At 29.5% G+C, this 18453-nt stretch overlaps 1 protein-coding gene across 22 annotated transcripts in view; it reads right to left on the reverse strand.

The window, feature by feature from the left end:
- LOC117575672 (voltage-dependent calcium channel type A subunit alpha-1) overlaps positions 1 to 18453 on the reverse strand; it is a 60646-nt gene that overhangs the window by 19937 nt on the left and 22256 nt on the right. For 19 of the 22 annotated variants that reach the window (XM_052008713.1, XM_052008718.1, XM_052008724.1 and 16 more), the window contains 7 exons: positions 14842 to 14985; positions 14387 to 14588; positions 12078 to 12242; positions 11639 to 11749; positions 10455 to 10538; positions 3403 to 3585; positions 76 to 170 (listed from right to left, as the gene is read on the reverse strand). In XM_052008713.1, the coding sequence (XP_051864673.1) occupies positions 76 to 170; positions 3403 to 3585; positions 10455 to 10538; positions 11639 to 11749; positions 12078 to 12242; positions 14387 to 14588; positions 14842 to 14985 (984 nt within the window). Of the gene's footprint in view, positions 1 to 75; positions 171 to 2162; positions 2255 to 3402; positions 3586 to 10454; positions 10539 to 11638; positions 11750 to 12077; positions 12243 to 14386; positions 14589 to 14841; positions 14986 to 18453 lie in introns of all 22 variants that reach the window. The other 3 variants (XM_052008712.1, XM_052008725.1, XM_052008717.1) reach the window with 1 other exon arrangement.

Raw genomic sequence — 18453 nt, forward strand, 5'->3', positions numbered from 1 at the left:
TTTAAGAAAACAATTTTTTTTTTTTTAGATTTGAATAATTAACTCTAGGCGATGGATCAGCTAAAATTTACATACCTGAAGAGCAACATGACGCCTTGTATAAATGACTGGAAGTTGTTGTGCCTAGTAATAGAATTTTCCAATGTACCTAGTTTGATATTTCCAAATACCTATGCACGATTTAGATATCGGTAAATAATATATAGTCATTAATTTGCATGTTACATAACAGCTATAAAATGAAGAAAAACACAACATTTTCCACCCATGTATTATCCTTTAGAAGTTGTATGTGAGCTCCATTCGCTTGTCTCTTTATATTTATTTTTTTTGTTTGTTTTTTTTATATTTTATTTATTTTTTTTTTGGTTTGGTTAAACAACTATAAGACCCACGGAACACAGAAGCTAAAAGTTTATATTATGTTACCAACAACTCATGATCATACTTTAAGGTTCCAATTTAATTTCATATACATGTATTTTCTCAAAACAATGCATTACGGGAATATGGATATTAGCTATGATAAAATCGTTTAATCGTGTGGATACGGGATCTTTTGTTGTTTTTTTTCTTTTAACTGCGACTAACAAAATTATACCAAATTAAAATATTGTAATGTACATATATTAATTTATGTTTCAATATGAATTTGCTAACTATAACTATATGGAGTAAAATAAATATAAGTAATATGATAAGAAATATATCAATAAACGAAATAAATCGTTTAGATGCTAACTACCCGATAGCCGAAAACATATTTAACAGGTAGAAGGAGGTGTCTCCACTACCATAAAAACACATGTTCCTGATCAGCACTAACAGTCGAGACATTAAAATCATGTGACAATAGTATTGGATCTCTTTATTTGCCTCTATAAGGAGCTGTATTACTGGAGTATTGTGAATTGACGAAGAATATAACTTTAAAGTCAAACAGATGGATAAAACTGAGTTCACTTTTGGCTGATCAAGAACACAAATAAACAACGTATTTAAATTTTTGTCAACTAAATGTTTTTTATTCCAAAATAACAAAAGAAAAATGGGTATTATATTTAAAACAAACTCTAACTCAACAGTATAAATTGACGCTGTCATATAGATAGTAATTATCAGTGCGAAAACTGATAATATGCTATAACAGTAAACCATATTAAATTACGGCTTTACTAAGTAGTGACTGTTATTACAACTGAAGAGATATACTAATAGTATTCAAGTGTATAATACATTTGTTTTGATTGAATTTCAAACAAATGCTTGTAATCAAAATTGATCGTAACACTAAAGAAAAATTACATTTACAATTAATAGTAATAGTAATAGTATGTATGTAGTTTTATTTATCTAGCGCACATTTACAATATTAAACGTCGTAACTGTAGCTGCAACTAATACTTGAAACAGTTCAATACTAAAGTACTAAGCGTTTCATAAGAAAACTTTGTGTGTGAGAAGAACTGCTATATGTAACTACTGCAAACAATAGTACTATCATATAAGTAAGTATGCATATATCGGCAGTTCGGTAGAAACAGCTGATTCATCTAGATGTAATTACTAACATGGTTCAACGAATTCTATTACTTAAATAAGTGTATGTATGTACGTTTTGTTTACTAAATATCGGTGCAAAACTATCGCAAGTCACAAAAGACGCTGATTGAAAAGTCGCCATCGATTACATTTGTGACTTTTCAACTGACAAACTGACGCACAGTGGGACCTTTTGCCATATGGATCTAAATTGACTATTGAATTAATAGAAAACTACATGAAGTGGCAAAGTTGGATCTTAATTTGATTTGATTTGAATTGTGTTAGTAATCATTTTACATTTATATACGATGTGATCGTATTTTATATAACAACATAAAGAGATTATTTGACAGTCTCTTTTCTCGATAGTCTTTTATGTAGGTCGAAGGCCCCAGAGTGCGACGATTGATTGTATAAACTATAATACTGATGTCTTAACACGCCGATATATTTGTCGTGTCGTTTATGGACACTGGAGATTTACTAAAGTAAGGAAATTACATACAGTTTGGCTAGTATGAATGTAGTAGTATTTATGTAGGTATGCTTGTCTGTTAGTGCCATCATTTATAATCACTAAAGCGATACAAGACTATGTAACTTAGATCTTCGATTACCGAAAAAGCAGCATGATTCCTCCAGAGAAAGATTGGAAGTTATTGTGACGATTGAGTTGCGTATCCGGGTCATATTTTATGTTGCCAAAAACCTTTTAGTTTGTGAAATATTATAATTGGTTTGTGTTATTATCCTTATCAAATGTACTATAAAAACTTCTACAGCTAGATTATCGACACAAAAAAATGTTTGTAGCAATCAATACAAACCGTTTTTTATATTATTTACTCGTTTAGTTTAAAAATTTGAATGTTCTAGAGTGTTTGTTTTGGCAAATTCGTAAAAGGCAGAGCTGTGATCACAATATTTGCTGTATATGAAATTTTTTATGAATAGAAAAAGTTTCATCATTGAAGAAAAATTCTTGGACAACTGAATATCTTGGACAACTGAATATCCAACCTATTTATTATGTCATATCAATATATTTTATTCACAAATCGTTTATATGTTTCTTTTTTAAGCTTTAATTTTGACCGAATATCCGTATTTTTCTATGAATTATTACCCGAATGAACTTTGGTTTATCTATTCATTTAAAACTAAGATAAAGCAACTAATATCATTATTGATAATACTATAAAAACTACCTATGAATATTGAGTTTGCAGCTTTATGAGCTAAAACTCAACCTAGAATAATAGACCTATAAATGTTAATGTACATACGTATTGTACATCGCTAGAATATATGTGTGAAAAGATTGCTATTGCTAAGGACACTGATTTATTCATGTAAATGTTTGCTATTTATCACTACATTTTATATGCAAAATGACCTAGACTCGTATTGAACAGAAAAAGTAATTTCCAAATCAAATTGTTTTTATCTATGCATCGAAATTTTGGAAATAGGCCTCAATTAAAAAATTAAAAGATGCTTTGATTGTGATGGATGCGGACCTTCATCCCTCTAAAAAACTAATCAAAAAAATAACAAAACAAAAATATATATATATGTATATATTTGTGAAAATAAGAAAATTCTAATTGAAATCGTCTTCTGTTCCGTTTGCTACAAATTGAAATAAGGTTAAAGATCCCAAATATTATGAAGGCTAACTCGATCATGAAGAATATATATATACATATATAGTATATATAGCCTTATGTGTTACATGTGTGTTATATTTGCGATCCATAGTTTATATGTTGTTTAGATATTGCTTTTTTTTCTGCGTCACTCACAATTTAGAGAGAGATAGAAAGAGTAGTGTTTTGAGCTTGAGCGAAGACTTACCTGCATGCCAATAATGGCGTATATAAAAAATAGCATTGCTATAAGCAAACAGACGTATGGAAGTGCTTTAAATGATTGTACAAATGTCCAAAGTAGAATGCGTATTGTATATCCTTGACGGAGTAATTTTATGAGACGCGCCGCACGAAACAAACGCAGGAAGCCAACGTTGATTGAGTTCGACTGTAAAATATTATTGGTCAAAGGAAGAAAAAGAGAGAGAAACAGAGAGAGTAAGGAGAGTAGTATTAGAGCCAGTGGTGTTGTCCCGTTTCTACAAACGAATTCAGATTTATTCGAAATTGAATTCGAATATGATCTTAGGTTGCTTCTCATCTTTTTTTTTTTAAAGTTCGTTAGTACATAGTTACAGTTACAGTTATAGTAGAAATAGTAGTAGAAGTAGTAGCAGAGTAGTTGTAAGTAGTTTGTTAGTAGTAGTTGGTAGTAGGTAAGTAAGTAGTAGGTAAGTAGTACATAGTAGAGTACTCGCAGTAGAAGTTGTAGTAGTAGTAGTAGAGTTGTAATACTAGCAGTAGTGCAGTGGTAGTGGTAATAAGTAATAGTACTAGTTGTACATAAAAAGGTACATACAAATTCATATAGTATAAATCGGTAATAGGTTGTATGATTATGTTTTTAGGTTAGTAACGATCAATTCATAAAAGATATGTAAATTTTGTTTTGGTTTTTTTTGCCTTTTTGTTCTAAAGATAGATATATATATATATATACAAAATAATTACAGTCAAATTTGCACAGTATTTACTCAGTTATTGAAAGATGATAATGATAGAAGTATAAATATAAATAAGTTAATATACAAAATGCTAAATAAAAATGATTTTTTTTTTTGAACGGTTCGTATCTTAATTAAGTACAATAAATGCAATAAACATCAGTATTTATGAATTTATTAAAAAATCTAATTAGATAATTATTAGTAGTAGAGTATTAAATTTTTTGCTTTATTGTATTTCTGTGTCTCTGTGTCTGTGTGTGAGTGAATGTGTGTGTGTTGACTACCACACCAATACAGCGTAACATGTGCATGTTTGATTCATGTTTTGAGATACTGATACTAATTACAAAACAGTTCGAAAATGCGTCAATTGTTAGAGAGACCTTAGGATGTTAATTATATAGTACGAATATTAAGTGTATTTGAAATCTAATCAAAATTTTGATGTTTCGTCTTTGTACTGCACTAAACTAATTTGAGTGAATCATAATTTGTTGCAATCATAAGAAATGAAAACAATACGATAGGAAAATAATATATATATATATATATGTATATAGAGAGATATAATTAAATAATACGTGTACAGCTGTCAGTACATTTGTACATTTTGTATTCGTTTTCGTTGTTTTTCTTTTTCATTTAATTTTAATGTTTTTTCTTTTTGTTTTATTTACATGTTATTACATTTTTTTTCAATTACTTATGGATCAGTCAGAGAGAGGGAGAGTGAAAGTAGAGATTCGTTTGTAGAGCGTTAGAGTCGTCATTGGTTTCGTGACCAATTCGAGGGGAACTTTGACCAAAATATTTTACACATCAGCTGTTGCATTTTCGCATATGGCATAGAATACAATTCAATGTAAACATTATGCCCACCAATGTACAAATGTATATGCCTATATATACCTTGGTACATTGGTGAAAATATGCTGAGGCAAACACACTGACTTAAGGACGCATACTGCCCTCGCCGTGGCCTCTACGAACATCGTTGTAAATAGTAGTAGATGGTAAGTAGATTTACATAATGGTTAAAATACACATCATAAAAATACAAGTAGCGTAGATTAAATATGTACATATGTAAGTAGACTCCAACTATGCACTGTTTTGTTGTTGTTGTTGTTGCTATTGATATATAAATATTATGAAGCATCTATTTTCTATGAGATTTGGGTATCGGGTATCGAATTTCACGGTTTTTTTTTTGTCGATAAACGGTAAACTACTCGGGGAATATCTTGCAGTTATCCCACTTGTTGTTGTATATGCCTAGTTTTGGATTTGGATAAAAAGGGAATTGTATTGTATTCACTAAAAGTATGGGATATAAGCGGTAATGAGAATTCTAATCATATATGTTGTAGTAGTATATATGGTATACGAGTATTTCGATTTATAATGGAACATTGAATTGAATCAGCCAAAAATTAGAGCAACGTGGATATGGGGTACGATTACTATGAAAAATTAACAAAGACACGTTTCATTTTAACTAGAAAAAGTGCTTAATAATTCGCTAAATACATACATATATGTAAATATGTATTATCTTTTATTATTATTATAATTATTATTATTTTTGTTGTTAAAATCATAGTAATGGAATCTACTACGGAAAAAGATTAGACATGATCAACGCGATCTGAATACAGAATAAAGTACATAAGTTTGTAAACGTTTAGCTAAAATAATAATGGATAGGAATTAATTGATTTGAATTTTTTTTGTTTTGATATTTTTGTGGGTGTTTTGTAGTTTGAAAAGAACTATACTCGTTTTAATTTGTTTACTTACATCCTGTAGGATAATCAGAAACCATGTTCAATTGAAATTTTTGATTCGATTGAAAGAAATCAATGTTTTACATAACTCATATACCGCATTATCACCGCATTTTGATGACACAATTGTTGGTTGTTTTTTTTTGGTTTTTTTTTTTTTTTTTTTGGTTTTGGTATTTAAAGATAGCAAATGTCATTTGGTTGTTTAACGCGATGACGGGCAATTTCAGTTGCACATTCAATTCGAATCGACAGCAGCCAAAGAAGAAGTATTCATAAATTTTCAACGAAAATGAAATGTTTGTGATTTTGGTTTTTTGCAGTGCAGTTGGTCGTTAGTTAATTTATAAGCAATTTATATACATATTTTTGTTGTAGTTTTTATTATTGTTATGCATATTTTTAGTTGTATTTTTTTTGGTTAATTTATTGATAATTTGCGGTTACGAGAACATATCAGTTAGTTTAAACGAATTACGGTTACGATTCATGCGACGTTGGCGTTGGCGTTACAAATTGTCGAGATTTCGTATATTTTTAGAAAAATAAAGAAATGAATAAAGAGTTGAAAATTAGTAGTAATAATTAATTTCGTACATCTTTTCTTCCAGTATCCAAAGATTAAGTATTGAGCATTAGTTAGCAGAATGTGTTTATATATATATGTATATAGACGAGAAGACATGATTTCATGTTTTTTTTTTTTTTGTGATTCAAGGAAAATGGAAAAGGGAGTTTTGTTGCTCTACAAAGGCCTTAGCTTTCTATGTAACTTCAGGTTAATAAGATGGAGAAGCATTGACATTAACATAGTAGTATTTAACGACTAATAGTCATTGCCAGCAAGTAAATGTGTGTTTTGAGATATGTTCTACATATAGAGACAGCTGAAGACAGTTCCTATAATAAAGGTTTAAGCATCAGGCAGAAATCGTATTCAAACGGTTTGGATAAATTGAATTGGACTCTCATTAAAATCGTCAGATAGATTAGATTGAAATAATTGATAATCATCGATGATAATGATGAGAATTACTTTGTGACCATTTCTTACATACCTGTAGAAAATGAAAAACATCTTACAGGAGAGATCATACATATGAGTATATAGTATGTCAAGTATATATCCAGAATACACCGTTTGCTAAACTTTATCGAATCTCTTTTCGATCGATGTTAATTGTAAACTTAATTATTGCGTCATGCAGCTCAAAAAGCCAATTCTATATACATATGTATTCATATCAAATTATATAGAATACATACGGTATATCGGAAATAAGCACTACTTTAGTAATAGCTGTTAATTTAGTTAAATACAATTCAAATTATAAGACGCTAGTCTGTTAAATATTATGCAAATTGCTTGCATTATTATTTGATATATGTGTACTATATATTTTCATGTTGAGTTGAGAAAGTTTTTTTCTGAGAGAAAATAGATTTAAATTCGTACGCAGCAAGAAATCAGACAAGACAAGATGTCGCAAGCCATAGAAGAGCTGGTGGCTAATTAAAAAGAAATCTAAAATTCTATTTATAAGTGCACGTAGTTTACCCAAAAATAGTGAAATAGAAGAGGACTTGACGAATCGTCAGTTATATATATGTATGTATATATAGAAACATTATCATTAGCGAAAAAGTCGAAATGGAACTTAAATCATGCGTAGGAGCTAATTTGTTTAAAATTTGTCTCGCTTTGACTCAATTTAAATTTGAAAATGATGTGTAAATTTCTTACTTTTCTAACTAACCACGTAAAATTTTCACTCAAGAAACTAAATTAAAATAAACAATCGACAAAAAGATAGAAGCAACAGAGATTGCTTAGAACTGAATACTAAAGCTCCTTTCTTTTGAAAAGATTCTCCATTCTTTGTGTAGATTTCACAATATCATTTTTGTTTTTAAGGCAAGATTTCAATTGATTTTTATAAGTAAATACAAATTTGTTAGACCCATCAAATTAAAGCCATGCGAAAATAATTAGAAATATTAACGTCAAATATAGAAAACAGTTGCATAACTTTGACTTGTTCAGAGATTTATATAATCGAATATCTGCTATCCATTAATTATACTTCGAAAATATAAATGTAATTTGTAATTCTCTGTTATTATTTCCAAGATTAGGAAGACCCTTAAAACGTTATGCATTCTGTCACATATTTGCGTTAAAAATTTCCTCATTAAATGAATAGATTTTTGTTGCAAAATGGCAATTCATCCAACCGCTTTGTATATTATTTATCTACCAAGTTGACTACAAGCTTTTACACACGTAACTTTTGATTAGGGAAGAAAGTACGTTCGTAATGTAATGTGTGCCATGTAACACAAAACTGAAACTTACAGATACTTTAGTACTCGCAATTAAAAAATAATATATATATAATAAATATTAAGAATCATAATTGTCAATACCCAAACAGATACTGTTTGCAAAAATTCACAATTATAATATATTTCAAAATGGTGTTTTTGATAATGTTTTCAACAGACAATTCTCGTTAATATAGTTTTGGAAAACATGTATCTGTGTTGGGTACGCAAATGAAAAAGGAAAATAATGCAGGTTACGCAAAGAATTTGAAGTTAGCCAGAAAATAAAGCAATAATAATAAGTATTATGTTTGAATAAGCTTATAAAGTGAAAGTGGAAAGTGTGATTAGCAATAAAAGCGTAATCTAAAATCATTTATTTGGACACATAAGAATTTTATTAATGCAATTTTTGTGTAATTGTGTTTCGTACTTACATCGTGCTGTTGGTGTTGATATTTTTTGTTGTACATGTCGATGTAGTTGTAGATGAGAGAGATATATAATATGCATATGTATGTGCACAATGTGTGTGTTTTTCATACAACACATAATAGACAGCACATACACATGCATAATTGTTGAATGACAACATGTTCGTAATACAATTTAATTTGTTGATTTTTTGTATATTTTTTTTGGTTTGATTGTTTTCATAATTCATTTGAATTTGGTGTTATTTTTGTTTTTTGCGTTCGGTTGATTTTGTATATTTGTTTTTGAATTTGTGATTGTGATGAATAAGTTGATTGAATTTGAATTTTCATTGCATTTAGTATTTCGCATTTGGTGTTTGGATTTGTAATTACAAAGTACAATGATTTTTGTTATTGTTTTGGTTTTTATAATATAATTAATTTCATGTTGGGTAGTGATTGCGTGATGAATTTTGGATTCCCGACGGCCAATTTCGGGAGTATTTTTGTTTTGTTTGGTTGAGAGTCAATCGAAGGAATATAATATATACAATTATATAAACGCATTTTTTGTACATTTACATATGTATATTGCATATGCGTGTACATGAAAACATTTGAATGTGTTACAAAAGTTGATACGTTAACATATGTGAGGGGTGTGAATGTTTAATTACGTGGGTGTTTATTTGATTGATTGATTATTATATATTTTTTTTTGCATTCATCGTTTTTTGGTTTGATTCGGATTGGTTTTTCCCGATTTTGAGACCACATTTCGTATTTGGTATTCATTTTCGTACACAAATAAATATGAAAAAGGAAATCAAAAAGAAATATGATTATTAATTTCTGTAGTTTTTTTGAGGCTTTCGAAAAGAAACATTTTGTGTGTGTGTGTATATATATATATAAAATTGCGTAAAAATTAAATATATAAAATTGATTAAGAATTTCAACAAAAATATTGTCTTGTGTGGCTGTAAAAGATTTTCAAATCAATATTCAAAGTGTAAGTTTAAACATTGTATAGCTTATTCTAGTATATTCTGCATTCTTTCAAAAATATACCTAAACCTATAAACCCATGAGAATCTTTCAATATTATACTAGAATATATGTATATTGCTAAGTCTTAAGCCCACCCAAACACACATACTTAATTATTATATACACACAGGTATCACCAATGAATTTAACATTCACTTGGCAAGAGAATTCCCATAACATTAATTATATATTAGATTCCAAAACAGACGTCGATTTCTAGTATTTCAACAAACTCCTGACCACTGAGAACAATAACTCAAGAAGTGTTGTTTCCGATTATATTCGAAACACGCATTCGTTAGAAGTTAAATAATTGGAATTGGAAAACACGACGGCGATTTTGAGATTGGGGTCTATAAAAGGTCATTTTTATAACAATTTTCGTCCGTACATGTTATTCTAAAATACCATACATATATCTGTTGTTGCATTGATATAATCTGTATATTGCATAAGAAAATATGTATAAACACGTAAATAATTGTACATATCTGTGAATATTTATGAATATGTAAGTATATCGGAATTGTAAAGATATGAATGTGTAATTGCACGGGTACAACAAATCATCAGACAAAATAAAAACTGGATACTGATTATTTTGTATTTGTATTTGTTTTGTTTTTTTTTTCGTTTTTTGTTTCTTTTGCAAAACGGCCTACATAAGTGGAACACAACAATATGTATGCCCTGAAATATGTATTGTCTGTCATGCAAACAGCAGATAATTACCCCGAATTCCATCCAGAGTGCATCCACAATGCTGCCCAATACGGTAATCAGATCGAAAATATTCCATGGATCCTTGAAAAAATTCTATAAAATAAATAGTTTCATATTATTATACGAATTGTGTATTATTAATTTCTTAAACCTAACCAACAATTAAATTGAAAGATTTCAATACTATAGTCCATGTATGTCGGGTTTGGCTATTCTCGCCTTTATTTTTGTTCATTACACAATCGTATAACAAAACAAGTAAGAAAGCTTCAGTCGAGTGTGCTCGACTATGAGATACCTGCTACCTATTTTGAATAAAAGCAAAACAGTGCGGTATTGATTTTAGCATATACCAAATTAATATACCGCAAAAACACTATAAAATATATACCATTGGCTATATGTTGTATATTTATTGATATTACTATGTATATTCAAGTAGTCCATTCAAAATAAACTATAGAGTTCAAAGTTTACCAAATTGTCACCCAAAGGAATTAATACCCATAGTAAGTAGTTTTTACCCATACAAAAGTATTTCTCAATTATTTTCTACAGGAATCATGAAGGTTGATCTGTCAAAAAAATTATATCTCTATCTCTCATATGTAGAGATCCATCTGTTTATGCAAACAGACGAACAGACATATGGCTATATCGTGTCGGTTGTTGACGCTGATCAAGATATATATACTCTATGGGAACGGAGATGTCAAAGGTTTAATACTTTTCTATCGCATGGGTAGCGGGTAAAAAACCGTTTTTCGTTATCTTAAACAATCTTTCGTGACTTTAAAAATCCGACAAACATGTTCATATTAAAGTTAGAATAAAATTAAGTTTTTGTTTCGTATCGAAAATAATTGCAGTTAATATTATGCACTTTAAATTGCTGATTGTAATCATAATTAGAGCCACTGAAAATTACAAAGGCAAGTTTGTCAAAGAGCAAACGAAATCCTTTGACAGAATACAACTATCTAAAAAAATATATATTTTTATATTTGATTATTACAGTAAGTTAATTTAATCTGTTTTTGATTACATTGTTAATACTATTTATTGCCCATTAATGCAAAGTATTGCAAAATATATTAAAATTTGTAATGTCATATTTTCCAGATATCGAAAACCATAACTTTATTTCTATAACTCAAATAATATAACAAAGGGTAATAGAATAATTCACTTACTTTGACTCCGAATCCGATTATCTTCAATACCGTTTCAACACTGAACATGCCTGTGAATCCCATGTTGATGTACTTGAGTGATTGTTCGTACATCTTACCTTGATTATGGTACTGTTAAGATTTATATTTATGATTAGTTAGTTAGATAGAATGCATATTAAAGAATAACTTAAAAGGTTTTAAACGGTAAAACCTTAAAAAAAAATTATAAATTAACAGATTCTTTACAGACACTTTTTTTTTATCTTTAACTTAGTCTACTAGGAAAAGTGAGAAAGCGGACAACTAGCTCTTTAAAATATAATATTTCTTAATCACGGAATTCAAGACAGTTCAACCCTTGATGCTTGAATTTTTGGGATTATTTTACTTAGTATGCTCATAAATTAATTTTTGTTCTTAATATATCGAAAATATAAATACAAATACATTACTTTACCTTCATCATTAATAGCAGTGTATTGAACACAATAAGCATCATGATAAAGTATTCAAATGGTGTTGACACAACAATGCGCCACACTTTGTACTTGAAAGTGTTTCGGTTTTTCGGCATATAACGTTCAAGCGGTCGAGCTCCGATGGTAAAATCAATACACGATTTCTATAGAAAAAAGTATTGTACAATTTTTGTTGTTTGGTATTAATATTATTTAACAATCAAATCTCGAACCTTGAATGACAATATCAACAACTACCATAGTTAGTTTAAATTGAGGTCTGTTACGTTTTTGGAAACACATTCAAACTAACATTAAGAGTTTTGGGAAAAATCGCTGATGATTATTTAATTCAAAATAAATTGAAATAAGTATTATTATTTACAAAAATAAAAATATATATATATTTAATAAATAGCAGAGTAATTATTATAAGGGTCTCAATATAATAATTAAAGTACATGGCCCGAACACTTTTGTCGAGAGTGCTAGACTATGATATACCCTGAGCCCAGCAGTAGCCTATCATATGGAAATTTTCAAATATATTTACAATCACGAATGAGCTATGTACAAATTTATTAAAAATCTTGGTGGTAAATATTCAAAACTAGACTAAGGAATGTGCGAAGTTTTAAATTTTGGTTCATCTTGAAAATGTCGCTGAATTTTTGAAACTGAGATCTTTTAATCCTTGAGTCCAAATTGACTTTGTTATTGAAACTGAGCCAGAAAATATAGACTTTATGGGTCAGAAAATGCTAAAGGCTCAGGGTACAGATACCAAAATTTTATGAAATATTTTCAAACTTATTGTTTGGTACTTTGAGATAACTAAACGAAATGAAACAACATAATTATAGTAAATGTATCATTTTAGTGCAATACTCAGCAGTCGGTGAAATTAAATTTGCCAGTTTTATTTTTGTTTTTTGGAAATCAAGAGATTGAATCGAACTAGATTAAAATTTAGATGAATTGAAAATGAATTAGTTCGACTAAAGAAATGACAACGGTTGGATTCATTTACAGTACATACTTACAGTAACTCTTGAAGCGTACTTTAATTCGTTTTTGGCAACAACGATGATTTAACGATAGCAATCATTAAATATTCAAGTCTGAATATTTAAGGACTATCGTGAATTTCAATGAATAATCTCTACTTTCCGGTAAATGTTCAGTTTTTATATTTAAGGGGCTACTACTATTATCCATATGTATGTATGGGATATTTCTTCTCGAAACATGCCATATCATAAAGTGGTTTTTATTTATTTTTTTTTGCTATTTGTTGATGTATAGTATGTACATCAGGAAGACGAAGAAAACTCTATTTGGTAAGACCTTCTACGATTTTCTGGGATAATACATCAAAGCAATCCACAAGAAAAGCACTAAATATAACTTAGGTATTTTTGTTTTGTTGGATGTTTCTAAATTATGCATTTAAACAGAAAACACCACAAAGAGTTGAATTATTAAAAGTAAATACAAATATTAATGGTATCTATAGTATCGCACAAGACGACAGTGTGTAAAAAATACTAAATGTTGCTACACAGCACAGTATTAGCATACATTCTACCATTGTATGTTTGTAGTATTTTGTGTGTTGAAGGTAGTTTATATAGGAAACGATCACAGGCAGAAAGGTACAGGTACATTTATAGATAAAGATTAGCAGTACATAGTACCTTGTGTACATATTGGAGTATGTATAATTTGTCTGAATTTGCGACGTCTGCGCTAATGCATTTGTCATACTGTGTTTATTTTGTAGTATTTTATGTAACTGGCGCATAGTAAGCACATAGTAGTTATTAACCCTTTAGTGCTGAAGACCGCCTTTAGACGGCACAATTAAATGCCTCGCTTTAGATGAATTTGGTATATAAATCAAATGGTAAAAAGCTTAAAGTAATGATATTTTTAATTTAATCTTGACAAATAGTAATTTATGCACAACAAAATGTGTTAATATAAATAATCAGCATTAAAAGATATTCTTCGAATTTTGATCAAAGAATAAAAAGCATAATGTAAGCCGACTAAGGACGATAATGGGCAGTAAAGGGTTAATTAGTCGGGAATGATTTGTTAGTAGGTGTTATTGTACTATGCGTGTACATTAACGTGCATATAGAAAATTGTTTTTTTTATTATTTTTTTTTTGGTTTTTGCTTTACGACTACTATCGGTTTTACACACACATATAAAAGAATTAGGTATTTTCAATTGTTTGATTTTGGTTTATGTTTTTGTTTTATGGATAAACACGAATACACAAATTTGTTGGCTAGCTCACCTGATTTTTGTCAATTTCGCCATCTTGCAATTCAGCTTCGCCTTGCTCTTGAAATGTAATGATAATCAAGGCCACGAATATGTTGACGAAGAAGAATGGAAATACAATAAAATATACTATATAAAAGATGGACATTTCGATCCGGAAATTTTGGATTGGACCCCTATCTTCGTATGTGGCAGCCATTGAGTGTTGCAAGACCCTATTTTGTTTGTTTGGTTTGTTGTTGATTACACCCATGAAGAAGTATGATTCAAGTATTCGCACGAGACAAAAGTAAATAAAAAACAATGCAAAATTTCGTTATTTACCATACATATAACATATTCCCATAAAGTGTCACATATATTTATTGCACTATTGCGTGCAATAATCTATGTTTGTAGAAGATAGATAGGTAGACGCAATGGAAAAGTAGAAGAACACTTGTAAGAACTACAATTAATATTGCTTACTGTGGCCATCCCTCGCCGGTCTGTACAGCGAATAGCGTCAGCATGGCAGCGGCGACGTTATCATAATGAAAGCTTCGTGGCTTCCACACCCGCCTCTCTTGTTTAGGCAGCAGTTCGTCTTCCTCGTATTTGAAATACGAGCCCCTTCACGTTCACAGGTTGTGATGATGGTTGTCGCATTTATATTTATTTATTGTTTATGGGTAATGATTTTTTTTTTTTTTGGTTTTTTTATTTAGTTATTTTTTTTGTATTTGTGGTTATTCATTTGGAATTATTAGTAATTTGTAAATAGATTATAAAATGCAAGAAGCAAGTTTGGCAGAAAACAAAACCAAAACAAAAATAGCAATCATAAAACAATATGAAAATATTAAATTTTAAATGTTTTTTTTTTTTTTTTGTAATACAATTTGATCATATTTAAGTGTAAATGAGAGAAATGTAAATATGGAAGTACAAGAATTGTTGATGAACACAAGAGTATGCGAATGTATATGTGACTATGTAAGATGTACGTATATGTATATGATAGGACATACATATCATAACGATATAAGATGTAAAACCTTTTTTCAGTTTAAGTAGTAGGAGAGTTAGTATTGCACACAAAAAACATATCAACATGTACTTTTGGTATTTATGTTTGTCTGTAAAGAATGTAAAGTTTTCCGTGTTTGTGTGTGTGTGTGAGTGTCTACAATAGTATTTGAATTTGGTAAGGGAATTCGATATTACACCATATAATAGTAGTAGTAGTTGGAGTAGTAGTAGTTGTAAGTCCACATTAACGCAAATAAATACTGTACAATTAAGGGGAGTACAAAAAATACCAACATAATACATTTAGTATATACCAACACATACAAACACATAGTCGTGTCTGCAGTTAACTCAGAGCAGAGCTGAAATAAGTAGTATGTAAGTATCTGCATAGATTGATATGTATGTATTATACTATTATAAGCAATAAACGCATCCTGTTTTACATTCGATTCTCAATGCGAATGCATTAATGTATGTGAATGCACGATATAACAAACGATATAACTGAGCGAGTATTCGAGAGTTGTATAACACTAAGTTCAAAATTATTCGGCTGGTTGTTTGTTCGGCGATGTGTAACAAGGCAGCGCTGCCCTTAACAATGAATAAAGTTCGCACCTACAAATATTTCCCTTGTTTTATTATCAACTAATACGCTAATATTTCTTGTTATGTTTCTTTTAACTGACTGTAATTCGAACACATTATTGAAATGAAGAAGACTAATATTATATTTTTGTGTAGATCTTAAATATTCAGTCTGTCATACTCCTGATTAAAAATACTGAAAATGTTTACATTTATTTATACCCAATTATTGATTTTATTATTTGTTCGTTCGTCTGTCCGTCCGATTCAATACCTAAATCAATATTTACCACAACCTCTAACCTATTTTAGAAATTTATCACTAATCGCCACATTTTGCGAAGACCGATGTGTGTAATCGATGTACGTGTACATATGAATTAGTATTTTAGTGAATTTCAAATAAAATCAATCATACTTAAGCAGTCATAGTAATTATTGCATACGAAGGTCAAACAGTTAAAACAAAAAGATACTGAGTGAAGTATCTAGTTTTGTTTCTTTTCTACTTCTCGGCTCGATGAGTGTAAGACGCGTGTCTCTTTGTTTATATTTATGTTGTTTTGTGCACTCGGCATTGTTGCCATCTTTCGCGGTCAGCAAATGTCGAGTGCAAAAAGTCTGCGTTGTATTTCTCAATTCCTATCAATGGGTAAATTAAAGTTTTCACTACTTACAATGCACAACGAAATTCTAGACAACTAAATAAGCGGGATTATTAATCTTCTTTAATCACATTCAAAACTCTTATATCATGATTGCAACTGAGAAGGGAATGGGATAACAAAACAGTTTCATATTTAAAAGAGAGTTGATTAAGAATGAAGATTTGGAAAAGTTAATCGCCAATTGTGCAATCAGAAGAAATAAATTGTTCTAAATTTTGATAGAGTATTATTATATGTTAATACAATCTGATACCTGATACCTCTCTAAGTATGTACGCGTATACAGACTTATTAAGAAATCTTCTGGTAGTAATATGGACTCTTTGGTATTGCAAAATACCCAATTATACATGCTATGCGCGATCGAAGGTCGAAGGTTGCCTCTTATACGATTACGTATAAAAATTTGATTTTAGAAAATAATTGATTTTTTGGTGTAGAAGGTAACACATACAATTATACATTGATTTGACTGAATGAATTGACTATTTGTATAACCGAAATAGAAGAAAACTAGAAATGGTAAAGGTGGTAATCGTATTTTCGCATTTCAGTTCTATTCTATGTTTTTTTTTTACTATGTTGTCACAGTTGTTGTTGGTTAATACGCATTGTTTTCTATTTGCTTTTTTTTTTGGTTTGTTATTAATTTCAAATAGGTTTTGTTTATGTTTGGATTTTGTTTTTCGTTTTTTCTTTGTATTTTTTTTTCTTTTGTTTTTTTTTTTCTGGTTTGTTTTTAACCCGTTTACTTGCTTGATTGCTTGGCACAAATCAAGCAAGAAAAACTAGGTAGAAACTTTAAAATGCTACTCTTACATTCTGTTAAATCAGTGCACCTTTTTTGTTTTCTTTGAAAAGAAACAAGATACAACGAAACGAATATAGTTAAGAAAAAATGTAAATAAAATAAAGGATAAACATAATCGTCAGCATAAAAAGGATAGAAAATAAACACGTCTCATGGTATATATATATATATTGGCGCATCTTGATTTTCTCTGGAATTATTCACTTATATATATGTGTGCACTCATATAAGCAGCAAATATTCCAATCTTAAGAAAATGTATGTAATTCGAACTATGTGAATGTGGCCTAATCATAGCTCTCAAGAGATCTACACGTAGATTAAAAAAATATATATGTAAGTAAACCCTAAGCATTGTGTTGTGTTCGTAGTATGTATGTAGTATGTCATGTACAAATATCACATAAAAAGAACTCTGATAAGAGTTCATAATACATACATTAGCAGGGGAAAGGAAAGCGTTAGATTTGCCAACGACGAGCATTGACAAAAAGATTCAAGAGGTATTGTGGCAAGGATTGCAAATGATAAATAACATATTTATCACATTAATATATTGTATATGTATGTATAGTAAGCAACCTTACCGATGATTTTGTTGTTAAGGAAAAGTAGTGGGTAGTAATTGTTGTGTTTGTTAATTCGAAACGAAATAGAACACCTCTATTTTTGGGAAACATAAATACACATCGAATACATATTGTACGAGCAGTAAATAAGTTATGAATGAGAGAACCCTGTTCTAAAATCTAGATAGTTGTGTCCTATGGTTTGTGTGTAGTATTTAGTAGTAGTAATAAACTAACAACTATATGTAAATATGAGTCTATGTATGTATGCATATAACAACAATTGTTTGGAACATTTGAAGAACAAATTAAGAATTGGAGTTTAAGTTAAAATTGTTACCCAGCGGACCAAAGACGGACAAGCACGACTCTCATTAGAATTCTGTATACACTCTACAAACTATGTTAGTTTATGTTCATTGTTTTAAAT

Source organism: Drosophila albomicans, chromosome X (genome assembly GCF_009650485.2).
Source record: "Drosophila albomicans strain 15112-1751.03 chromosome X, ASM965048v2, whole genome shotgun sequence".
Classification (NCBI taxonomy): domain Eukaryota; kingdom Metazoa; phylum Arthropoda; class Insecta; order Diptera; family Drosophilidae; genus Drosophila; species Drosophila albomicans.